At 36.8% G+C, this 26,712-nt stretch overlaps 1 protein-coding gene across 1 annotated transcript in view; it reads right to left on the bottom strand.

Moving 5' to 3' along the window:
• The window catches only part of LOC120606347 (metabotropic glutamate receptor 7-like), a gene marked incomplete at its 3' end in the record, with an annotated part of 556,936 nt that overhangs the window by 42,513 nt on the left and 487,711 nt on the right, over positions 1 to 26,712 (bottom strand). Inside the window, exons 6-7 of the mRNA XM_039867571.1 lie at positions 9,812 to 10,012; positions 1,576 to 1,715 (exon numbers count right to left, since the gene is read on the bottom strand). Of these exons, the coding sequence (XP_039723505.1) occupies positions 1,576 to 1,715; positions 9,812 to 10,012 (341 nt within the window). The remainder of the gene's footprint in view (positions 1 to 1,575; positions 1,716 to 9,811; positions 10,013 to 26,712) is intronic.

Below are 26,712 nucleotides of genomic sequence, written 5' to 3'. Positions count from 1 at the left end.
GTTTCTATACACTATAATTTCAAAGTATATTTATGGACCTGGGGAGCCACCTAATATACCTGGCCAGAATGTCCCAGGTGAACATCGTCCCCAAGCTCAATGTGACAGGAAAGGACCTACTGCAGGACCTCTTAAAGTGTAACTCCATCCGGCATATCTCAGCAGAGGCCCTGCAGCACCCATACTTCTCTGACTTCTGCTCCCCACTTCCATCAGGCTCCAGGACCCAGTGACCAGGCTGGGGCCTGACCTATTTCAGTCCCCTCCCAGGGGCAGAGAAAAATCAGGGGATGCATGGTGTGTTGAGATTCAGCCAGGGTGGAAGGGCCTCAGCTCGTGTTCTTCCCTCAGAAGACTGGTATATTCATTTAAAACTAACAATAATTCCCAACAGGGCATTGTAAGTATTATTAGAAGCACACTATTAAATGTTCAACTTAAAATATTAAGGAAGGAAAAAATAATGGCCTTATAGCTGTCGGCTAACAGCTAGGCAGGTACATTCCAAATCAGACAAGGCCACTTCATGCCTATGATGAAACGAGACAAAAACAAGGCCACTCTGTCATAATGTTTGAAACTAGCCAAAATCAAGGCTACTCTGCAACCACAAAAAATAACTAAAATTTCCCTTTTCCAGTTTACATAAGTGCCCAATGTTTCTTTGTCAGTGACAACCCTTATCTAGTTTCATCCTCCCATCTCCTAGATAGAAATCACCAAGACAAACGATCATCAGATTGTCTCTGCTGCCTAAGAGAGGCCAACTCACAGTGGGCCCCTGCTTCCCTAAACCTCCTTAGAATCATCAGCTCAGCCCAAAGCCTATAATAAATCCCATTCCATCCCAACTCCTTCATCCTGAAGACTCCAGAGTTTTACTGGCAGGAGCTCATACTTCATGCAGCAAGTTAAAACAACAACAACAACAACAACAACAAAAACACTTAACAGTGTTTGACTACAGATGAGCTCCTGATAGTCAATTCTAGGTCAACTTTAACATAATCTTGCACAAGAAAGTGGCTGGTTACTCAAGGTCACATTTTACAGAAAGAGACGAAGTTTATGGAAACGGCTAAAGCTGCACTTACTCAGAGAATCTCAATGGAAAATAAAGTGATCCACTAAAATGCATTAAAAGAAAAAAAAAATACACCACCAAATAAAGAAGGAAGGAAGAAAGGAAGAGAGAAAGGGAAGGAGGGAGGGAAGGAGGAAGTTTTCACCAAGAGAAGGATCTTGTGAAGAACATATTAAAGTATTAGCTGGTAACTTGTTAAGCAACCTGAGCCTCAGATTAAAGGAGATCGTTCACATAGGTGCTGAGTATAATGCCCAGCACAAACTCAACACACATTTCCTACCGTCATCTTCATCATAATCAACATCGTTATTATCAACATCTTCACTAAAACTGTTTTATTATTATCAGCTCCTGCTGATATATAATAAGCTGCATGTTCACCTGTGTACACACACAAACATACCAATAAAAACATTTGCCTAACTGAGCAAATTAAAATCCTGTTCATTTGTCACACAAGCAAAGGAAGAGGAACAAGTAGAACTCACATTGAGCTGAAGTTTATCTGCCCACTGTCCAATCAGACGGTAACCAGGGTTTGAGGTGTTTGTTGTCTGGTACTGAAAGATGTCATAACGCCCAGGCGCGTCCCCATTCTTGTTAAACATTACTGGGGTGCCAGCGCTACCTGAAGAAGACAAGAAAATGACAGATTTTAGAGTTATGCAAGATCCCTTCTATCTCTTGCACCACCAGTGATGGTCTTGAGATCTGCTGATAAGCAAGGTAGCTAGTACACAAATCCATTGTTTACTAGGTTCCCCCAAAATGGTCCCTGACACTATAAGCAAGCCATCACTATAACCTACAGATACTACTTATAGGAGGTGGGAAGACAACCTACCTCACCTTCTAAACAGTTCTCTTTCTCAGTATTTCTTAATATTTTATTCTAATCTTTTTATTATGAGTAATAAAAATCTAATGCATTATTTCCAGAGACAAGCTTAAGTAGATGTTGTTGTTGTTGTTGTTATTATTATTGTTTTCACCCACCTAAATGGTGGTCAATAAAGATCCATTTCTAAAATAATAAACTTAAAAAGGGACATGGCAGAAAATTAAAAAGAAATATAAGCAAATGAGTAAAAAGTTGACTTAAAAGGTACTTGGATACTGATTGCATTTACAAATATTTTTGTCTGATTATTTCTAAATTACATTATATGATAACCAGTCTAAAATGCTTAGCAATGTGCCTGGCATGTATTTAATAAATATTGGTTTCTTTCTCAATCTCTCATTTGGATCTTACTTCTTTAAAAGGTCCATTCTAAGAAGAAAGCAATTATTTTGGCAGATTTAGATGAAGTCAATTTAAAAAGGCTAATAAATTTATTGAGAATATGTTACAAAGAGAAAAAGAAGGAAAGAAAGAAAAGAAAGAAAGAAAGAAAGAGAAAAGGAAAAAGAAAAGAAAAAAGGAAAAGGAAGGAAGGAAGAAAGAGAGAGAGAAAGAGAGAGAGAAAGAGAGAGAGAAAGAGAGAAGGAAGGAAGGAAGGAAGGAATAATGAAGGAAGGTAGGAAGGAAGGTAGGAAGAAGGAAGGAAGGAAGGAATAGAAGGAATGAAGGAAGGAAGGAATAGCTGAATGTAGGGAATGGAATAGCTGAAGGAAGGAAGGAAGGAAGGAAGGAAACAAACAAGCAAACAAGATATACATCTTTTGAAAGTTGGGTATGAGTGAAAAGTCCCTTAATATTAACTGCATGGAGCAATTGGCAAACCAGATACAGATAATGAAACTGATGAGTTTTGGTTAGTTTCAGCAACAGTTACAAAGGAATCTCACCAAAAGTTTCCTAACTAAGCACTATTTATCTCCTTTTGGCCTCTTGGAAACAGGCTAGATATCAGTGTCTCAGGGTGTGTGACTGTTCTGCCTTTAGGTGAATACTGTATCAACATTCTTTTTAAGAAGTAGTGCTCTACCTCCCACTAAACTGTAGTCTGTGTCTATGAGTCTCTGCCTTGTTCATTGCTTTCAGTTTTATATCTCATGTGAGTGAAATCATATGGTTCTCAGCCTTTTCTGTCTGACTTATTTCACCTAGCATGATAGTTTGAAGATCCGTCAGAGTGAAGAGGGGGTCCAATATATGGTGACAGAAGGAAATTTAACTTTGGGTGATGAACACAGTATAATATAGATATGACATATTATTGAATTGTACACTTGAAACCTATATAATTTTATTAACCAATGCCATCCCAATAAATCTAATTTAAAAAAGCTCTATTTTCTGTCTTTTACAAGAAAGTTTACAGATAGTTTTTGAGCTGAAACAAAATCAATGAGAACAGGGGTAGGGTATGTCTTAGGTAAAGAAGCGCTTTTGTGAATTCTGATTATAAATTTAAGACTAATGGTAGTAGAACTCTGTATCTGGTTAGCAAAGTCATTAGCTTCTGCAGAATTTGGGCCAACCGGGCATTTACATTAACAACACAGATGAAAGAAAAACGAAGGTGTGTTAACTGGAAAGAGAGAGTGCTTAAAACAGTAAAAACAAACAAACAAAAAAAAGATGCCAGCACTTAAGAAGCAGGTGTGATGGTGAAAGTGACTCCACACAAGTGGTCACTCAACACAAGAAAGAAGTTAGAAAAAGGGTCCAATAAGAGGAACAGTATATTGGTTGCAAGAGGCATAAAGTAGCAATCTTGTGATGAAAGTGACAGGATAAGTAGAAAGGAGTCAAAGGGAGAGAGACAATAAAGTGTTAACAAGGCCTCCAAGACCAGCTCAGCAGCACAGTGTACACAATAGGATATCGTAGTTAAACATATATTCAAACTAGATGAACAGGCAATATACTGGGTGCGCTTTGTGCCTTCTTTGCACCACTACCCCTACTCCAGTGCTCCCCCACTGGTCAGTTAATTGTAGATGACTGTTATATGACCTTACTCTGGGGGAGCTCCACTGGTATGGGCCAAATTAGTGCACTAATTAAGCATAAGCCTACCCTCAAAGTCCCCACAGTGCAGGAGTACCTCCTCCCAACTGCCAGCACACATGCTGCTCAGGCCAGGACCAGAAGTAGGAGGTTAGAGGGCGGAGCTAGGAGAAACAGAAGGTAAATAAAGTCCTGTGGCCTGTATAAACCCAGCCTTTTGATTTCTGAGTGTACTTGATATGTCCACCTGCCAGCTTGGACTTTCTCCCAAGTGTGCTTTGCTTGTTTTACTTAATAAAATCTCTTTCGTTTGCTATTCTTTGCCTGCTGTCTTTCTTCTCCAGTCATTGGACCTCCATGTGAATCTTTCCTGGGGGACTTAAGGACCCAGCTCCAGACTCTCGTAATGCAGCCATCTAAGTGCTGGTAACAAAAGTTACCTCTACTGGAAGAGGGGATCCAACAATATAGGCAGAACACAGGGGCAGCTAAAGAACTTCATATCATTGAACAACAGTAAGGAACAAGATTTTATGATACTTCTGGTATTAAAAATGAAAACAGAACAAAACAAAACATCAGAACTGTAGTAGGCTGAATAATGACTCCCCAAATATGTCCGTGTCCTAATCTCCAGAACCTGTGAATGTTACCATACATGGCAAAAGAGAATTTAGGTTGACTAAGGATCATAAGTTGGGAGAGATTATTCTGAATAATGTGGGTGGGTCCAATATAATCATAATGGTCCTTATAAGTGAGAAGCAGCAGGAGTTGAAGGGAGAAGAAAGAGGTACGATGATGAAAACAGGTTGGAGTGATGTAAGGAAGGGATTATGAGCCAAAGAGTACAGATCGCTTTCAGAAGCTAGAAAAGGCATGGAATTCTTCCCCGCCTTTATTATTCAATCTCCCTCTGTGTCTGATTATCACTAATGATACCTTTCTCATAGAGGTAATAAGGATCAAATGTAATTATACACACACACACACACGCTTATTTATATACAGATATTATATATATGTATATATATACATATATATAGTATTTAGTTCCATGTCTTTTAAATAAAAAATGCTCAAGAGATGTTAATGACCTTTTTTAGTGTTTATTTTTCTCATTGTTATACTTGCTGATATCCCAGGACCAGAGCACGTGCCTTCAGATATATAGACTAAAGTCTTTTCTGATTCACCAGAGTTGTCTCTCCTCACTGGTATCTAATTTAAATTTCTCTATCAGTATAAAACATTTCCCCTGCCCCTCTCCCCTCCCTTACAAAGAGCAGCCTAGAGCCCACTCTCAGAGAGGGCACTGATCTATGAGCAACATAGCTTTGGTCTCATCGACTTGAGTCAGTGGCTGAATCTGTGTGGGACCAATAGCATCATTTCAATATGTTTCTTCTATTTGTACCTAGACACTATTCTCACAGCCCACAAAGGCATCCACCTGCTTTAACACAATGGGGATCTCTGAAGCCCTCGCTATGTAGGAATCAACACAAGCCTTTCCAGTATAGGGAAAGAGCGGGGAGAAAAAAAGGTTTTCAATATTGGCTTTCTACTTTCAGTGAGCCTTCCGGTATATAAGATCAGACAAAAAATCTGTATTTTACATGTTATTGGTGAGAAAATAATCCTATAATTTTGCAAGAAGACATTAACATTCAGATACCTTTCCTTTCCTTCACATTGGGTCCTAGGATCTATGTTGTGCTTTGCTGTAATTCTACAATTTCCAGTCATTAAGTATTATGGCTTCAGCCTTTCGTAGTCTTTGAGAGAGGAACAATACTGGAGGCCTGGGGCTCCAGAGGATCTCAGGCTCACCAGCTAAATATTCATTGGCATGGGATGTACCATCTAACCGTTTTCCCTTCTTACAATATTTGTTAAGAGAAATGACTTTTGTCATGCCCTTTCCATTCTCGTGAAAATTCATGCTTAAAAAATCAAGACAGAAGAGCTGAATACTTTATCTAAGTGATGACTTGTAATAACATATTGTGTGACTTTGACCTTTTTGATGGATTCTATAAAGCGACTGCCTTATTTCTAGCTTTTCTTTTCCACAACTCCTTTTTAACTCCTTTTCTCTTGAAAGAGAAAAAAGGGGACTGTGTTCAATGAAGTCTATATTTAAAAAAATAAAGAAGTCAAGAGAAGGAAAAGAAGTTATCAAAAGAGAAGTAATCACCTGCAGAAATGTCTATAGGCATCAGGGCTAGAATGCAGGTGCATTAAGGTAAAGGGAACAGGGATACTTGACAAAACAGGATACTGAGAGGATGGATGACAGGATGTACTCAAATCTGAAATCTCCTCTACTAGATGAGAGTATCTGAATGAAAAATCCTTTCTTTCTGGACAGAGAAGGCTATGGAATCTGTGTTGCTCAGGTGACAAAACAGTCCTCTGCATCAACGTATTTACAAGTTTTCTCCTCTCATTTTACCACCCCATGCACAGATTCCAGAAATGCTGCACTGATTTGTATTCTACTTATCCAGTGCTACTCAACAAAACCTCCTAAAACTTCATGCTCCAAACTATAACAACCTGTATTTTGCAATTTTGGCAGGCCTCGGGGACAGCACCTCCCTGGTCCACTCATGTTAGTTGGGGCAACTTGAAATTCGCATGCCTGACAGTTGATTCCAGCTGTCAGCTGGGACCTCAATTGGGGTTACGGTCAGAAAACTCACATGTGGCCTGTCTATTTGGCTTCTTGGCTGCCTCCCAACATGGTAGCTGTGTTTGCAATACAGATATCTCAAGAGAATGAGGCAGAAGCTCTATTAACTTACACGCCTTAGAAGTCATATAGTGTCACTTCCACATTAGACACAGCCTCACTCAGATTCGAGGGGAGAGGATATAAATTTCACCACTCAAAAGAAAATTAACTTCATGCTTCAAAAAGAGCACATGATATATGTCATTTTTAGAAAATATACCCCAAACTGATTGTCTTCTGAAAACTAGTAAACAGGTACAGACACACTTCAGATGAAATACTTCACTACGTAGCAATTCTCTAAGATTTTGTATCCAAGACAAGAAATATGTTAAATTTACATCTACAAGTATTGACATCTGGTTAGATGAGCCAACGCAGAGACAACAAAATCAAATTTAGACTCAGGTCATTGCATTCATTTGGGATACAAGTAAAAAGAATAGCTAGAAGTAATGAAAACAAAATTATCCATCTTTTCTCTTGGTGCATAAGAAGAGGTTAAGTACTTGGTAAAGCTGTAAGCAATACTTGCAGGGCATCCTATTATCATTTCTTAAATCGATGCTTTGGTAAATGTGAAGGTCAGAGTTATTAAATTATACTCTATGGGTCTGGAACAATGCTCCTAGGGGTACAGAAAATTTTGTACTGGAGTAACAAAAGAGAACAATTAAGCTTATTGAAATGAAAAAAATAAAAATAAATAAAAAGCCTCCAAAAACATGCCAAAGAAAGGCTAAATTTTCCACAATGGACTAGAAAGAGACTTGGTTCTAGATCTGTCGCTGTCAGTGAAGTCTTGGACAAATATTTTCTCCTCTCTTGTATTTAATTTCTTTACGTAAAAATTAGAAAATTGAGTGAGTGAAAAATGTCAAGTTTCTTTTCACTCCAATAGTTGCTCATTTAGAATAACATGGACTCCACTAATTAAAACTAGGTTTAAAAAACTTCTGAGCCCTGACATCAATGATTGTCATAGTGCCCGAGGAGCCAGAAGTCCACATGGCAGGGAACAAAATCATCAGAGAAAAGGTTATGTTGACCACAGAGCATGACTGCAATGATGACAGACACAACTGGCCTTGCCTGTGAACTCCCACAGAGCCTCCTTTCTAAGATGGAAAAGCAGGAATGGTACAATAAGCCCTTCTTCTCAGACACTTAAAAGGAACAGGCTGAAGAATTAGATGCCCAAGGTACCAAGTGTAACATCATCACTACCTAGATGTGTGGCTTTTGATATCATGATTCTTAATTCTCAGTGAATCAGTTTCCTTAACTTAAAAAAAAAAAAAAAAGAAAGAAATAGTATCTAAACTGTGTTGTTGTTTTGAATATTAAATAAGCCAACACAGGTACTTAGCACAGTTTCTGGTACACAGTAGTCATTTGATAAACATACACCATGTCCAGTCAGAAGCTCAATAACTCTGACTCATCAACAGACAAGGCAATTTTGACAAATTAAGTCTACAAGCATTATCCGGAAGAAGAACGAGGGAAGAATTACCAAGAACATTCTCAAAACAATGTTTCTGTTACTCATGTAAGAATGGTCATACATATCCATGAATCAGAATACAAAGCCCAGAAATCGGCCCCAGCATATGTAATTTACTGTTTGATAAATAATGAAATATATATGTTTTTCTTATATATTTTAGGAGATTCTGTAAGATCAGGAAGAAACTACAAAAAGATCATTTGTAATTAAACTAACTTTCTGGTTTTAAACATGGTCATTTTTGTCTCCATCTGAACTAGAAGACTGTTGATCCCCAAGCTGGCTGTAGTTCATTTCCTCTTCACCCAAATACTAGATAACTCTTGGAAGGTTGATATAATGTTGTGAGTTTAAATGGATTGTTATTTATAAGCAGAGAAGAGAGAAAATTTTCTTTAACCATAATATAATTACCTAAGCCAGGAAATTAATATTGATGTAATATCATTTAAAACTCATCTGCAAATTTTATTAAAATTTCTCCATTGTCTCACTAAGGCCCTTTTTCTGGTATAGGATCAATTAATGTTCCTACTTCGTGTTTAATAGTCATGTCTCCTTAGACTCTTCCAGTCTAGAATGATTTCTCCATCTGTCTTTCTCATGGTGTGTTTTCTCATAATGTGGATACTTTTGAAAAATACTAGCCAGTTCTTTTGTAAGTTGTCCTTCAATTTGGATTTTTCTTATGTTTCCTTATGATTAGATTGAGGTTGTATATTTTTTGCAATAAGACCTCAAATGTGACGTCATAACCTACCCAAACTATCTTAAGTCTCCATCTGTGTCTGAAAGGCCGGGAACTAGGAGTGCCCATGACTGCAGGCAGGAGAAGATGGATGTCTCAGCTCAAGGCAGAGAATTTGCCTTTCTCTGCCTTTTGGTTCTGTTCAGACCCTGAAGGGACTGAATTATGCCCACCCACACTGGGTAAAGCCTTCTGCTTTATTCAGTTCACCAAATCAAAAGCTCGTCTCTTCCAGAAGCACCCTCACAGACACACCCAGAAATACTGTTTTACTAGCTATCTGAACATCCCTTTGCCCAGTCAAATTGATTGATAAAATTAAACATCACATGGTATAACAGAAAATTCAATATGGACAGCAGTAAATAAACCTAACTCTATTACAAATTAAAAACAGAACCACACTGAGGAGGGCAAGGGAGACAGAAATAAATGCAAGTACTTTTGGAAAACAGTATTTGACTAAATATTATAAGACTGAAGACAAAAAACAACTGTACATAAATAATGTACAATAACTAATAAATTTGTATGTTTTTTCACAGGTCTGAACTTTTTTTCACTGAGGAAGAATTTGACTTCATATAAATGACTTCATATAAAAATCTCTAATGTAAGAAAAGGATAAATCATAATCCTCTAATATATATTTATTCATTCGTTCACTCACTCACTACTCATTCATATACTGATTCAGTCATTTGAAGTTATATAATCAATCAAGTTTTGACACATGTTCAAGAGTAAATAATCGTCCAATATGTAACTTATGAAACAGAATGCCAACACAGGATTACTAAAAGCATGGATGTTTGGAAAAGACTCACCATTGAAATTAACGTTGCGGATGTACTTCAACAACTTCTTGCCCCCAGCTTGTTCCATCTCTGGACAGACACCTCGGTAGTCAGCACAGAGATCCTTGTTCATGTGATGCAGGGCGTGGGCCATAGCATAGACGGCGTCAATTACGAACTGAACTTTCCCCTCTTGTTCATAGTTGGAATCTTTTCCAATTCTCTCCTGTCCTGCACATTAAAACAAGGAACACACACAAGGACCAGTGTTGAGTAGACTGTCTAAATTTGTACTTACTTTCATCTATGCTCTAAGCAAACGATGTTCTGAGGAGTACAACAGTGAAAGCCACATATCCATATGTGACTATCATGTTAGGTAGTTTTTGGTATTTGACTACAAAGTACATCACACTAACCTTTCCAATTAGTATTAGACAAACTTTAGAAGCAGCACTCCAAGGATCACGATGATAGCTTTGTCATAAGCCAACACACTAATCAAAATAGAGTGGCCTCATAGAACGGAGAGATTCCTAGGATTAGAAGCTGGGCTCCTACATTCAAATCTCCAAAGCTCACTTACTCTAGAAAGGTGAGAGGCCAAAAGGAAAATTAGAGAAGACAAAAGAAACTCCACACTAAACTCGTTACCTTTTATATACCTACTCCACCTCCTGTGTTGCTTGATTCAATAGCTGGTAGTTCTGGCAACTCATATATTCGGGCTAGAAAAACGTGTCGTTTTTCATTCTTTCCTGTCTCTCACTTCCTACTCTCACATACGTATATCTAATGAATAGCCAAGTTCTGTCAATTCTCCCTCTGAAGCACTACCAGTTTGGGCCACACTACCAATACCTTATTTATGCGCTTCTCGACTCTTGTTAAGATGAAATCTCACCTGTCTCCCTTCATCTATTCATTTCTCTGTGTTCATCTTTCCTACTGCAAATCACCTCACCCCTATGCTCCAAATTCTTCAATGGCTCTCCACTGTCTACAAAACAAAATCCAAACCCTTTCCCCTGACAACTGAGAATACTTATCATGTTGCCTCATCTGCCTAGTAACAATAAGAACTGACATTGATCAAGTGTCCCCTACTGGGTTGAAAGCTTTGCATACATTATTTTTATTTCATTCTTACCTTGTGAGTTAAATATTATTTATCCTCATTATCCAGATGAGAAAGCTGAGCCTTATGGAGAATAAATTATCTTTCCCTGGTTGTTTACGGGTAGAGCAATGATGATGCTCAGGCTTGTCAGACCCCAAAGCTCACATTCTTCTCACTACAGTGGCCTTACCCCACCTTTTCCCTCCACATTTGTTGTTGTAGTTCCAGACAGGTATGGGGATTTTTTTCCCGAATACATCATAAAGGAATGTTTAGCTATCTTTGCTCATCTTCCTTATTTTGCCAGAAATATTCTTCCTTCTTGTTTTTGCCCATCATAATTTCTCTCTCCATGACACAATCCAATGGTGCCCTATGCTTAGCCCTTCAATCACGATTAAAGATTTCTATAAGTTATTTCAAATCTTTATTATAAAATTAACAACAGCACTTTATTTTAATGCTCTAACCATTGGTCTCCTAGACTGTTTTGTTTTTCTTCATATTCCCAACACTAAACACAACATTTAGTTCCTAGACAATACTTGTTTTAAATTATCCATTCATTTAGTACCTGATAGCAGGAACTCTCTTTAAACCTCTTGTGCCTCTACAACAAATAATTATCCATAGATTGCATTTCACTTTCACAACGATATTTCCCAAATTGTTTTCTAAGGCACATTTGTGTAGTGAAGAAACAAAAGAAATTCTACAACTCCAATTCCTTCCCCTGCAAAAGAAAAGGTTGCTGATAGCTGCTGAGTTAAATATTTTTAGATTTTTTTTTAACTGGGAGACTTTTTCAGAACGTTTAATATGACAAAGAGTATAATCTCCAAGAAAAAAATTCAGAATTTCCAAATTTACCTGTATTTCTATTTTTCCTTTTCAGAGCATACATTAATATCTCATATGCAGACACTTCTATGTTTTATATGCATCTCATTTAAATACCAATCAACCTTATCTCACCTTGTCACTGGACCTAGGCCTTTCAGTATGTACAGAGTATTTTTTTTAAAATAAAATTCATCATGAATTCATACTGCTTCTTCCTATTCAAATTCAGGACTACCGGGTTTTTTCTAACCTCAATACTGAAACTCATATATCTCTACCTTCTTTTTTTGAAGAGAAAAATCCTGGTTCTTAATGACACCATTATGATTATTTATTCACTTTATTTCATAACATGTAGGCATCGTTTTTAGAGCAATCATGTCTAACAGTCTAAAGAGTGTAGTGTAATGAACAGCCTTGTGTAAATAAGTGCTTTCCAATTTCTGTCTGAATATTTTGGTGATAGACTCTGAGAAGTGGAGTTGTTTTGTTAAAGAGTAAATTCATTTGTGTTTTCACTAAATATTGGCTAATTCCCCTTTAATAGGTTTGCACTGTTTTGCTTTCCCACCAACAAAGGAAGAGACTAATTTCCCCACAGCCTCACTCCCAAAATGTGTTATTAAACTTGGATTTTCTCACATATGTGAAAAAAACTACCAGTCTATTTTTATTTGCACTTTTCTTATTTTAGGGGATCAAAAGCAATTCTTGTTTTGTTGAACATCTTTACATATGTTAAAGCCATTGTATATCTTTCTTTATAAACAGTTTATAATCTATCTAGCCAATTGTTATAAGAGGTCGCTGGTCATTTCCTTCTGTTTTTAAAAGTTTTGTTAAACATATTAACTCCTTGAGATTAAGTTGCTATTATTTTTCCCAGTTTTTCATTTTTCTTTACTTTATTTAGGTATTTATTTTCCAAACAAAATTACATGACGTTTAAAAAATTGTTTTTCTGAAAAAAAAAATCATTTTTTTTTCTTATTGCTTTTGAATTTTCAATTGTGGTGGGAAAAATGTCCCTGTTCCCAGAGTATAGAAGATTCCATCCATCTTTTCTTCTAGTAGTATTTTTTAGAGTTAGATCTTTGATCCACTTAAAATGTATTCTGGTGTTCAGTGTGAGGAATAAATCAAAAATTTGTCTTTTTCCACATAGTTATCCAGTTTTCATAACATATAACATATGTCTTCTCTCACTGATTTGAAGTATTACCTTTATTATATAGTAAACTTCCACATGCAATTTGATCTATTTGTGGCTTTAAAAAATCTGTTTTCTTGTTTGGTTTGCCTATTCATGCACCAACACTAGAGTTTCACTTATAAAGGCTTTATAACAGTTTAAAAACTAGTAGAGTTAGCCCCTCTTCAGCATAATTATTCATTTTTTTTTTCAAAATTTTCTGATAATTTTTATTTTCTCAAACTTCATTAAACATCTATCTAGCTCAAGGGAAGAAAAAAAAAACAACCTAACGGTACATTTATTGGTTTATGTTGTGTTTACAATGAACTTAGTAGAATAGAAAGCTTTTTTTATTTTTTATTTTTTTATGATTACAGAAAGCTTTGTGAGAGTAAGTCTTCCGATCTGTGTCTTTCCAATTTGCTCAAGCCTAGATTTGCTTCCTTCAATAGTGTTTTAAAGTTTTTCTAAAATAGGGTTTTGAGTGTTTCTTGGAACGTTAGCCTAAGTATGTAATTTACTTTTGCTATTATAAATATAGTTTTTTCTATGTATTTTTTTCACTAGTTTTGGTTGTATGCATAAAAACTATTCTTTGTTTTGTTGTGGTTGTATTCTTTTTCCACTATGATGAAAAACTTTAAATAGTGCAAAGCTGAAAGAACTTTACAGTAGATTTACCATTAGATTCTTATATGAAAATTTTACTGTACTTATAAGATAATTCATTTTCTAATAATCATTTTATAACCTGCTACTTTACAAATTTCTCTTATTTTTTATAGTACTTTAAAAAGGCAATCTTGAAGGCATTATGATCCTTATAAAATATATACTATGAACAAGTTCAGACTAATAATTCAGAAGAATAGTTTCTAAACTGCATTCATAACGACATCTCAGAAAGAACTTGGAAAATAATTGCAATTTTTTAAATAATAAAATATTTTATTATTTGTGAAACATTGCAGGCTTTATCCCTCTCTTGGAGAGTTACCCGGTACATTAGCATATTAAAAGCTCTTAGAAGACTTAAAGAATACATTTGTCTTTGAGGCTATCAGGACTTGAAAAATATAGCCTTGTATCAAGAAAATAAAAAGTGGCAAGTTTATTTTTAAAAAAAGTTTAATTTTATTTCCCCTAGTGTGACAGGCACACCTGTTTGCCACTTCTGAGTCTCTCTCCGGTTTCTCATTTAACACCCCATCCCTCTTCTCTAACAGAAATCTGGTTCTCTTTCAGATATTGGTGGAGGCCTGTAGGAGTGAGAGGTTTTGGACTTCTCCTGAGCCTCATTGAGTCAATCCTGATTTGTCTAAGCCAACCTAATTTCCTGTGCAAGGGCTGATTTAGGAACAGGCATAAGACTCAATTCCAGCCCATGAGATAAAAGAAAAGAGTCTACTGGGGAACCTCTGAAAAAGTTCATTTGCTCTTAAAAAGAGCTGAACTCAGTTGTATCAAAAGCATCACACACACGCTCACACACACAGTTACTCTAGCCATTTTGTGGTCCTGAGGGAACTACACAGCATTAAAAATGACATCAGAATAAAAATGTGATAGGAATATGAAAATACAATTGAGCTGTGAGTTAGCCAACTATTTTTTAAGTTTATTTGAACACTACACTTTTTATCCATGCATCACTATACAACATCTTAAGGGACTAGCATTAAGCACCCTCTTCCCTGCTTCAAAAGAAAAAAACGTGAAATGCAGTTTTAAGAGATATTTGTAATACAGATTGAAGTAGAAAAAAAAGTAATTTCATATAATTTTCAGTTAAGAGTCACTCTTTAAATCTTTCTGATTAACTGAGGTTTATATTCTTTCCTTGGATGAAGTTCATTCTTTTCATCATGCTTTTCAAAAAAGTCTAAGGTTTCGATAAAATGAGGTAAACTCATTTTGAAGTCTCCTGATTTTCTGTTCCATTGTTATTTTTACCCAAAGTCCAGGATTTATCTTAAAAAATGCACACTTTTAGCCTCTGTTGAATACATTGTCAGCTGTATCACACAAGAACAACCCATAAACTTTCACTACCAGAATTTCTAGTGTTCATTCTGCTGGTGAGGTTTCTTCTTTGAAAGACTCACCTACCTTGCCCTTTTTAACATACTGCTTTCTCGGAGTATGTGCTTTAGTTAATACGCATAAGATAACTATTAGATTTGAAATTATTAATGTAAACAATTCCAAATCAATGGGGAAATCAAAAGAAAGATAGAGTGGGAGGTAGGGAGGAAACAAATCAAAGAGATTTGCCAATGCAGACCAAAAAACATACAAGATTCAGTAGACGTAAACAACTGGCCCAATGATTAACATATGTGTCCAAGGGAGTGGAAAATTGTAATTTTTATTTGGATTTTTCAAATATTAATTGGAGTTTTTTGCTTTGGGAAAACATCTCTGAAATTATGCATGCTTGTGCTGACTGTGCTTTTAAACCTCTCATTAAATAAATGTTATTTTATTGACTATAAAGGCTCAACCTTAAATATTTCTTGAAGCTGAAGTCCTGAGCATTACTGTATATAATTAAAATATTAATGCTTGGATCTATTGCCAGTAATAAATACCCTAATAAACAGGAAAAGAAAATGTCACAGGAGATTTGAGAATAGTCATATTTTAGTTGTGAAAAAACTGCTAGATTCTTGGTGAGGAGGATGCAGGGACGGCAGGGGAGATATCCTGGCGTGCTAGAAAATGTTGCAGTATCCTGAAAAATGCTATGGTTACCAGGCAAGCCTTATAAAGATGCTACTGCAGCCCCTTCCATAATTTAAAAATAAATAAATAACTCAGTTTAGTAGATTAGTTTTTTTTCCCTCAGGGGTATACATTTCTCTTTATAAGATGAAAGTTAATGATAAACTAAGATTACGTGTTTATGGAATCTGTGTTCTTTGTTGCCACCTTTTATACTGATCACAGTTATAAAATCTTGTAGTAAAAACCTATGGCCTTCAAGAAATCAGTAGAAAAAGTCAGAAGACCTGGATTAAGCCAAAAAACCTATAGTGTTGTTGTGCCTCTGTCTGTAAGTGAGGCTGAGTAATAATTGAATGTGATGAGCAACTCCTGAAAAGAATATTGGTGTTCACGGTCATAGTGCTTCAGGCAGTGTGTATTTATTGCATATGGTCTGTGCACCATGCTCTATGCTAAGCACTTTTCATAATTTAATTTTAATTCTCATAACACTTTCTTGGGAAAGTATTGTTACCTTTTCCATTGGCCATCTTTTTCTTGCCTGTTACTTTATGATATATTACTTTATGACAATTAGCTAAATGGTCTCTTCCATGTCTGCACATGGAAAACAATGAACTGGGATTTTCCCTTTTTAATTCTTTTCATTTTCAACATTAGTTTAGAGCCAAAAATAATCTCAAAATTAATGCTAGCCATAATTTTTACATCCTCTTATCCCCAATGAATGTTGCACTAGAATTTCCTGCAAGGGGAAATAGATGGTTTCTTTCCTGACCTCTTCTTGAATAGAAAAGTTAATGCCCAGAGAAGTCACCAAAAGGCTGGCAGAGGAACAAAGAAAACAAAGCAAATATTCCAGATGACTTACTAACTGATCCTCTACCTTGGATGATCAAAATTTGATTGCAATTGAACCATTAACATCCTACGGTTGTGCAGTGGATAAACATAGAACACTCTGTTAAAAATTCAAAAGGAGTTCTACCAAGAGAATAAAACAATATCTAGCCATACACGTTTCTATTTTTTATGCAGGATGCTTCTTGGAGAGCTACTTGTTACTTAAAACTGAGTTATCTTTAGCAATTCCATTTTCAATTTCTAGATATGTACGAGTAAAGATATATGCAGTGAGTGTGTGTGTGTGGTGGGACAGGGCCCAGTGTGGGGTAGGTGCCACAAAATGCACAGAGGGCATGGGATTGGAAGGGAGGAATGTTTTACCTCAATGTTCACATACCCCCAAAATGTGCAAGGTGTTCTACAAGGACTTTCTTTATTGCCAAGAGCTGTCTGTTGTACATAATGCCAACCAATTCGGCAAGAACAGTACTTCTGAAACACACAAGAAAACTTGCTATGACAAACAAGAAAATGATATGGCTTCTTAAATCTCATAGATTGTTTCAATTACTCACATAGATTTTTCTCTCTTCTGATTTCTTAAGCTAAATTTTTGCTTGTACTGTTTTGGTTGTTTCTTTTAATGGAAATTGTAGGATCATTGGTGAAGCTTCCTTTCCAGAACTGACTTAAAGATTAAAAAATAACAATAATACAGCTATAGATGTCTAGCCTCTTAATCCATTCTTCAGCCAGAGCCCCTCCAGTAATGGGGTTCTGGCCTCAAAAATTCTGTTTATGCCATTCCAGGCATTGTATTCTGGTTGAACGTCTAGAATATTAATGCAATAATTTACTCAAAATGTGTTTAGATACTAGATGTTATAATGGATGTGTGCGATCATTATCAATAGCTGCTAAAACCAAGAGTTGATGGGCTGGTGGGAATTTTATAGTGAGCACACCGGGTGACAACACTGGACCAGCTGCTTAGTCTCTCTCTGGCTTCTGTTTCCCTTGCCCTCCTCCTCCTGCTTTAGACATTAGTAAATTATTATGTTTTAATTTAGAAAATAGTATTGTTTGTATGTGTGTGTATAAGTGAACGAGAGAGAGAGAGAACATGTAAATCTAAAAACTTCACACGCAAAAATAAATTTTCAGAGTAAAATTAAAAATGTCAGCTTAGCTCCTTTTTCTCCAGCGTAAGTCCCCTTCCCAAATATAATTGCTCTTACTTCTCACCTTAACACCACACAAAATAATAGATTTTATGTGTTTTCTAATATGACGTAATAGTGAATGTACAGTTCCAGTTCTACTTGGTAAACATTTTGTCAAGTAAACAAGTGCAGCCTAGACAAAGAAAAAAAGAGAGAGGCGGGGCGGGGAAGAGAGACCTGAACACGATCAAGCTTCTGGATCTACCAACTAACTTAAAGAAAATAGAGAAACATGTAAATCAACATTGCAGAAAGGCAAAGAGTGAAATCCAAAAATGAGAAGTTCTACAGAAACAGTAATATACTATTTTCTTCAAATAAATGACAAAAAGTAAAAATAAAGAGGACCACTCCGAGATTAAAAAAGACATAGATATATCAAAAAATGTGCTGTATGGATTTTGTGTAGATCCACATGTGAACAAAACAATGGTATAAGCACATTTGTGAGAGAAGTGAGAGACTATTTGATAATAAGCAATGGTTGGTTTTGTTGTTCATGTATGTGGGTGTATGTGTGTTATATATTTTTAAGAGCACTTATCTCTTAGAGATGCATATTACTGAAGTATTTTTTTTTTAATTACATGTCTAGATCTATCTTAAATTGGCCAGGGGTAAGAGAAAATTGTATATTGAATATAGCTGAGGTTCAGTGATGGCTACACGGGGATTCATCATACCGTTCTCTCTGCTTTTGTGTTTGGAAGGTCACATGATGCTAATAAAAATAAAATAAAAATAAGAGTATAAAGAGAAGGAAGAAAAAGAAAAAAAGAACAAAAAGAAGAAGACTGATAATAAGAAAAAAGGAAATAAGCAGGAAGGCAGTAGAGGAGATGAAGTTAGTTGCATTTAAATGACACGTACTGTGTACCAGGTACCCTAAGGGAAACAAGTGAAACTGACATAAATACAGAGGCCTTTCATACTATCACATTTCACAGCTCCACTTAAATGCTTCTGTGGAAATGCAGAGACTCCATCTCTCATTTCAGGTCTTATAGAATGATTCTGCTTCCCGGGTATTCTTTAAGGGGCATACATATTGCAGATTTTATGGCATATGGGAAGGGTCTTCTCACTCCTATGATCTAAAGTCCCTTCCCAGAAGCAAAGTAGGCATGTTATGGGAGATGGAATGATTTCATCTCACTGGCAGCATGACCTTTTTGCCTCCTAAGATAAGAGAAAAGGCATAAGAAATTCATCTCACTAGAAGATTTGAAAGGACTTCTCAAAAATCATCAGTTCAATGAAAGTATACACACACACACCACACACACACACACCACACACACACACACACACACACACACACACACACACACACACACACACACACACACACACACACACACACACCTTTCCCCCTATCCTTCCTCCCCAGGGGCAAGCTTGAGTTTTAAGTAGAACTCAAAACAGGGCCTGGAATATAGTAGGCATCTAGTAATCAGCGTTTAATGAAGAATGAAAGAATGAATGCCCTGGAAAGGGAAATAAAATAACAAGCAAGTAGCTCTTGTAAAAGGATAAGGAAGAAACGGTTACAGTCTTTCACCTTGGATAGCTGACAACTGAAATGGAGAGTTTAATTCAGGTGATCAGATGATTGCAGATGGAGAGAAAATGGCACACCAAACCCTGATATTTGGGATCATTTTCTTAAACTGGGATATTTGGGATCATTTTCTTAAACTGGGCTAAAGACTCTACTTATCATTGCTTCCACTGGTTTCAACTAAGTTAATCAAGTAAAGATGAATATTCTGTTAGCTTTTTTTTTTTTGAAGATTAACACCAAACAAAAACATACATATGTATATCGACCTCTTCACACATACTTTTGACCAGTTACTCATGATCATTTAAAATAGATAGGTTTCTTTATATTGAGCCCTAACAATATTCATAATGAGACATGTAGGTGATATAATTCTCAACCAAGAGATTCCGAAGTAATTGTGCGTCTTAGGAACGTCGCATTCCACCTGTGTTAAGAATGATAGAACAGCTAACCTGACAAGAAAAAAATCCTGATTGATAACAGAAGGTTGAAACTGACAGTTCAATAGTCAGCATACACTTGATAATTTGCCTGAAGAGCATCTAGCCACATCCATGCTACCTGTCGAAGTAATTAACTTGGTAGTGGACCCCTCTTTATGCATAGAACAGTACTGAGGAGAGTTCTCGGTGCAAAGTATCAAAATCCAGGCTTAGTTTAAAACACACGTTGCCAATATAATTTAATTGAGGAAAAGTCTTTCAAAATCTCAACATTTTGAAACCAATATGTGATGGCATTTCCATCTCTATGATCAGCCCAACCGTTGCACATGAGTTGAGAGCATGGATGCTGATATCAGACAAACCTAGGTTGAAATTCTGCCTCCGCACACATTATGCTTGTGACTAAGGGGAGTTATATAACCTCTCTAAGCTTGTTTCTTCATCTATAAAAAGGTAGTCATTATGAAAGAGAAACATAACTTTTCCCCATGTGGCTAGATATCGTGAGGAAAAAAATCTGTATCACTTCCAATGCCTCTAAGCCCGTAGTCAGAAACACTACCAAAATCAAGGTCAAAATTTACTTTACCAATACTGAGATTGATCGTTTAACTCCTAGGCTTCATTTCCAAAGCTCGCCTGAATTTTCATAGGCTCAAGAGATAACGGTCCTCCAGACCATTCTCAGAATTAAATATCTGTGCCTCCCCTCCAAGCTTTACTGGACTCTGCTCACTGATGTTCACTGGACTCTGCTCACTGACAGGCCTCTCTGATGTTCTTTTACTTGCCAGGCTCTCACCCCCATGTGTCAACTTTTCCCGTGCTCAGCCACCAACTACGATGTTCACAGATCTTCTGACTGGGCTCTCTGGAATTTGTAACCCACAGTGATCATGCCTCAGTACAGATTTATCTCAGTTTTCAGATGCTTCCTTAACTAAAACACTGATGTTTTCTGAGAACACTGCTTTAGCCCGGTGGCTCTATTAAGTAGGTATTTTTTTTTTCCTTGCATAACCCTGTATCTCAGTACCCTTCTTATTCCCCAATACCATTTGCATCCTCTGATTTATTTCTCTTTGTGAAAATCTTCTGCTCCCTTGAGCCTTATCCACTGTAGGTCTTTACTCATTTGTCAAGAACTTTGAAGTGTCTGGCATTTTACCATACCTGCAAGCCTACAAGTTATCCTGCCATAGTTTCATGGATGTTAGCAGCAGACATGAGACTCATGGGTCAAAGACAGGGGCTTTATTTCTCACAGCAATAGTAGTAGCTGGCGTATCAGCTCTGGTACCCTAACCCCCAATTCTTACAGGGTGACAGAAAGAAGACCAAGTGATAAATTGGGCTATGCTACAGGAGAGAAAGCTAGAACTTAGGGAAACTAGTCTTTATGTCGACTATAAATATGCCTAACCTTTGCTCTGAGAGAGAGATACCTTTATCTTGCAAGTTGGTTTGCTATACAGATGTCCTTGAAAAGATAGTCTGGAGCAAAGGTAGGTAGTGTCTCTGCTCACATGACATCCAGAGATATGAGAGACCCATGAAAAATTTCCTTCCAACAGTACTCACTCTTCTTTATACAGTATCAGTCTGAGTTTGAGGCCCCTATTTCCTTCTCCCATTCACTCTTTCCTGGGCAATCATATTCATTCTGATTATCATCTACTGACAAACCTATACTTTGTACCTCTGGCACAGATTTCTAAGTTCTAGACATATACACTGAATTGTCTTCTTAACCCTTCTAGCTAGATTCCTTATTGGTACATTGAACTAAACATGTCTAAAACTAAATAAATAAATTCTTGCCCTTTCCATCTCTCAGATCATGCCTGCCTAAATATATGAGAATTCCTGCACTGGATATATTGTCTCCCCAGATCTGCTCATCATCATTCTCTATGCTGAGAAGCTCACTTTGATAGACAGATTCAAAGAGCTCCCTTCCTTTTGATACCCACTTGGTTTAGACAGTGGGTGTCATAGGCAGGAGACTGGAGGGCAGGAGGATGGTTTGTTCTTATTATTTATTGGTCTGGCTCCCTCCTTATCAGGTAGACTCTTTGCAGGTATCCTCCCAGGATTTTCATACCTACCACCACCACCACCTCTGCCTGCACTTTCAGGCTAGGAGTGATAATAGATGTCTGTTTTAGCAGGCCAGAAGCAGTGCACTATCTTCTGTTGCCTTCTTAAGGAACTCCTCTGACACCTTTGTACACTGTTTCTTTATGAAATGCTCTTTAAATAATTTGGTTTGAACGAGCCATTATTTCCTGTTTGGACTCTGACTAATATATCCAGCTGTGAGCTAGAAATAAAGGGGGAGGGTCGTGACTGCTTTCATTCCCCATATCCAGCTCAAAACCAAATTATGGAGATACTGATTTCCGAACACAGATTGTAAGATGTTTAAATCACATTTTCCTAAGGACTTAAACTTCTTATAAGAAAAAATTAGACATGATTATAAAAAAAAAATAATAATAATGCCAGGAGGCATTATTTTCATGAATCACTGTTTACAAGAATAAAGCAAAATGCTTTGGTTCAAATCCCAGCTCTGCTAGAGGCTAGCCAAGTGACTGGGCAATCCACTTAACATACATCTAAGAACTTTGCTTTTATCTTTCTCTTCAGAAGATTGTAAATATTATCAGTTCTGCCAACTGTGCTGAGTCGTAGGGATGATCAAATGGCACAGGGGATAGTAAAACAATTGAAAGACTCTAAAGTGCATCTCATAAAAAAGATAAATCAGTATCTAAGCATATGGAAAAAAATTCAATCTTGCAAGTTTTCCAAGAAATGCAAATCAAAACAGAGGTAACATTTTAGTAGTTTTGCCAGTGGTTGAATGGATTCGTATAGTCCTTTCTGAAAACAATTTAACAATATATTTCAATTGTCCAAAAACATTTATACTGTGATTCTGTAATGATAAAAATAGGCAATGCTTCCGATGTGTCAGGTATTATACTAAGCACTTAACATGTATTAACTCATTTAGCGCTTATTAAAATACACACACAAAAAATCAAAACTCTGTCAGGTTATTATAATCATCTATATTTTACAAGTTAGGAAACAGGGCACAGAGATGCGATCGCATTTATGCTAGGCTTCCTAGCTAGTAAAGGGCTGTAACCAAAATTGATTTCAGGAGATTTGGCCTCAAAGTCCTTGTTCTTTACTACTCCATTTAAAGACCTACTTCTCGAAATTCATCCCAAGAAAGTAATCCAAAAAAAGGAAAAAGCAGGAGGTCTTAAAATATCCCCTAATGTGTTTTGTATATACTTGCAAACTTTGAGAGAAATATAATTACTTTTTAAAAGATTCTCAAAATTAAAATTTTAAGGGTAAAAATTGCAAAGAGCTAATGTTTTTGTTCATTTAGATTTATAGTCACTTACTTGTTTGCAGGATGAAACAGTCATTTAAGAAAGTACCTAATAAACATTGGCCATTTTATTATTTTTATTACTATGGTTTTAGCCCCACATCTAATTTCTTCCTCAAAATTTATAAAATGCAGCAATTTTTCAGTTATGAGAATAACAATAATCAATAGAGGAAAGGATATGGTCAAAGCAGGGAGGCTAATGCATTCCCTAGTCCTCTGTTCCTATGATTTTTTTTTTTAAAGGAAGGACTGGCTAATATAGTATAGTTTATTGGATTTTTGGATTTTCACTTAAAATGGAACACTTGTCAACTCAAATAAGTGCAGAACTTGCTATTTTCTTTTTGCGTCTTGTAAAAACACAAAATGGGCTTATGAAACATTTAACATGCGCAGCCCAATAAATCTTACAAAGGCCCTAATTCAATCCATTTGCCTAGGCTGATTTTCCAAATGACAGATTCTGCTTCAGCACTCGCAAGTGCACTGCCCAACACTCCCCCACCTCCCGCCCCCCGCCCCCGGCCCCTGCCACCTTGCCCTCCTCTCCCAAATTGATCAATTGCATTAAAATGTTTTATATAAAGCAAATCTTTGTTTTAAGCATAGAAAGCAAAAATGATTTATCAACAACTGCTTGTTAAGATTCTAATCTATGTCTAACCTGAGCTAGGGCTGGGCATTCGAAGAAAGGCGTATGCAAAGAAATGAGTGTCTGGTTGCACTGAGTTTGCAGCTAAGTGCAGGAGAGAGATAGTCACTGCATACTCATACTAATGAGGATCTCCTCACCAGCAGAGGCAAGGGCAGTTCAGAAGGAAAGAAAGGCAGGAGGATAGAGAGCAAAGAACCTGACCTAGATCATGGTGAGAACATCAGTGGCGGCCTTCTGAAAGAGGTGTCATTGAGATGTGAAGAGTGAATGAGTGTTAACTAGCCAAAAGCCACACTGAGGGAAGGATATTCCAGGCAAAGGAAAGAGCATATGCATTCTCCTTGTGGTAGGGAGAACCCAGGTGCCTTTACAGAACCAAACGAAGGCCAGAGCTGCAGAAGAATAAGATGGACTCCTGCCACAGGGGGCCCTACAGACCATGCTGAGAGTTTTAGTCTTCCTTGGAAGAATATATGGCCATTAAAATGCCCTAAATATTGAGGGTAACAGGATTAGTTCTGTTTACTAAAATACCACCAATTTAGGTTTTTGAGAAGTTCTTAAAATTCAATAACACTTCTGCAGCCTCACAACTTGTCCAAGGAAAGAGAGAAGCTATGGAAATATATAGTCTGTGCTGGAGGCATGATTTATGTCAGTCATGTTAACAGCCAGGAGGTTCAACATTAGAAGTCTAACAATTATTTGTCCTAATGACTTTTGTACACTTGTACCCACACCAAGGGAACTGCTTCAGCTTGGCTCTTAGTATAGTTTTATTTTTATATTTTGTTTTTATTTAATGGAATTCTAAAATGTGGCCTTTTGTTACATGCTTGCCTGAAACTTGCTCATGACAGTTGCATTTTTTTCTCAAATGAAAAAGCAATAGCATCTTGTAATTCAACATTTTCCTTCCCTAGTAAATTGCTCACTTCTGCCAGAGTATTGGACCACTTTAGTAGCTCAAATTTATATCTGCTCCTCCAATACTGGTAAGCTTTTCCCGAGAGGTATTATTTGGTGTTGTCTCGGTTTCTCACTGCTTCAGTCTCTATCACTGGCTTCGATAAAGCTGCAGGCATATTTGCTTGCCCCACCATTGGACAAAGTTCCACGGGGATGAGAAACATTCAGAGAAAAGTTTATAGTTGTGGCTCTAATTCACTGTTGTATAATTATGCTGCCAGGGAGGTGAAGAGTTTGAATCCTGTGTCTCTTCTCTATGTATTGTATGTGCTACTAGCCTTTCATCAATATAACAAAGTTTGAGCATAAACTAAAAAATACTGCCCTATTTTGAGTTTAGAAGAAAAGAAACAAGGCCAATTCTCTTCTCTGTTTATAAATGAAGACCAAAGGATCAATCTAGGATTATTATCAAATACATTCTATTAAGAGAGCCCTTCGGTGAATGGGTGTCACAAAGTGAGGAAATTGTTATGTAAACAAAAACATGACGTTATTCTCCCAAATAAGAAATTGCCTATTCACAATTGGTTCTCTCGGAGCTTTGGAAGAGAAAAAGGGGCCTAGAGAGAAATCGGTCGTATTTATCATTTTGTTAATTCATCTGAGCCACAATTTCCTCATCTGTGCAACGGGAATAATAACCCTTCGCAGACAGTCAGGGCTGTCGTGATCATCTCTGATGACTATATTTTCCTGGAATAATTCTGTACTGTTGTTTTCTAGTTCAGCCTTTGTTTCTTTCACAGCACTAATCATAATGTGTTATTCTTTTGCTTATCCGCATTTGGTTTTCTGTTTGCCTCACAGACTGGAACATAAATTCCTCAAAAACAAAAACCTTGTCTATGTTCTCATACTCAACACAAGCATGGACCCCGTACAACTGTTCAACACACATTTGTTACGTGAGCAAACAGTGTGCCAGAAGGCATGAGAAAATAAATGCGTGGCATTAGTCGTTGATGTTATTATATTTTTCTTATTAGCAATCATGTTCTCATGTAAGTCACAGAATTTCTCCAAAGTTCAGTTTTGTTTTAATCTGTAAAAGAGGATGATACCTGCCTTGCGTATTTTACAAGGTTAATATGGGCTTCAAATTGGATGACATATAAACCCATAATAGTGTGTTGATATGTGTATACAAGCAAAGGACTTTTAAGGTAAAGTAGAACAAGACTAGATATAAAAATAAAGGAAAACTGGGCAGTTTGAGCCATGAGGACTTCTCTTTTCAGTTTTTGTTTTTTCAAAGGCCAAAAGTAACAAAAGTTTCACTACCACCAACCACAGCGATGGCCCCTAAACCCACTGAGGCCTATTTCCACAGGGCATTGTTCTCTTTAATCCTCACAAATGACCCCTGTAGTACAGACTCTCATTATCTCATTTTGCAAATGAAGAAATGAGAGACTAAGGATGTTTATGTAACTTGCCCAAGGTGACATGGGAAGTGAAAAGTCTGGGGTTCAAATTTGGACAATTTGACTCTTCCAGTCTGAATTGCTTTCATGAGTCAAGTAGTAGACTTCAGCAGGCAGCTTTTATAGTGTGTTTCTATGTAATAGAAGGTACTGTAAGTCCCTTCAGAGCTATCTGTGACCAGGAAGGTAAATAGTACTGTTTGAGGATGGAGAAATGACGAGCCTCCCCATGTGTGCACCTACACTCCTGATCTACTATCACTGGAAATAGTGAGACAAAGTTAGAAGGAGCTATAGAAAGTTTTTATCTGGGTTTATATATATGGCAGATACTTATCTTCTGAGCACATTTTTATTTTCTAGAGAAACAAATATGATGCCACACACACTGTAAAAACCTAAAGTGCTTTTAGTATCCATATTTCTCTTTCCAAGAGGGAAAATAAAAAACAAGAAAACTGTATTACTAGACTCTCTTCCTGAGGAAAGCTATAT

This window comes from Pteropus medius, unplaced genomic scaffold (assembly GCF_902729225.1).
Source record: "Pteropus medius unplaced genomic scaffold, Ma_sr-lr_union100, whole genome shotgun sequence".
NCBI classification, from domain to species: domain Eukaryota; kingdom Metazoa; phylum Chordata; class Mammalia; order Chiroptera; family Pteropodidae; genus Pteropus; species Pteropus medius.
The sequence above is the reverse complement of the archived record's forward strand: the minus strand, read 5'-3'. Positions and strand labels throughout refer to the sequence as shown.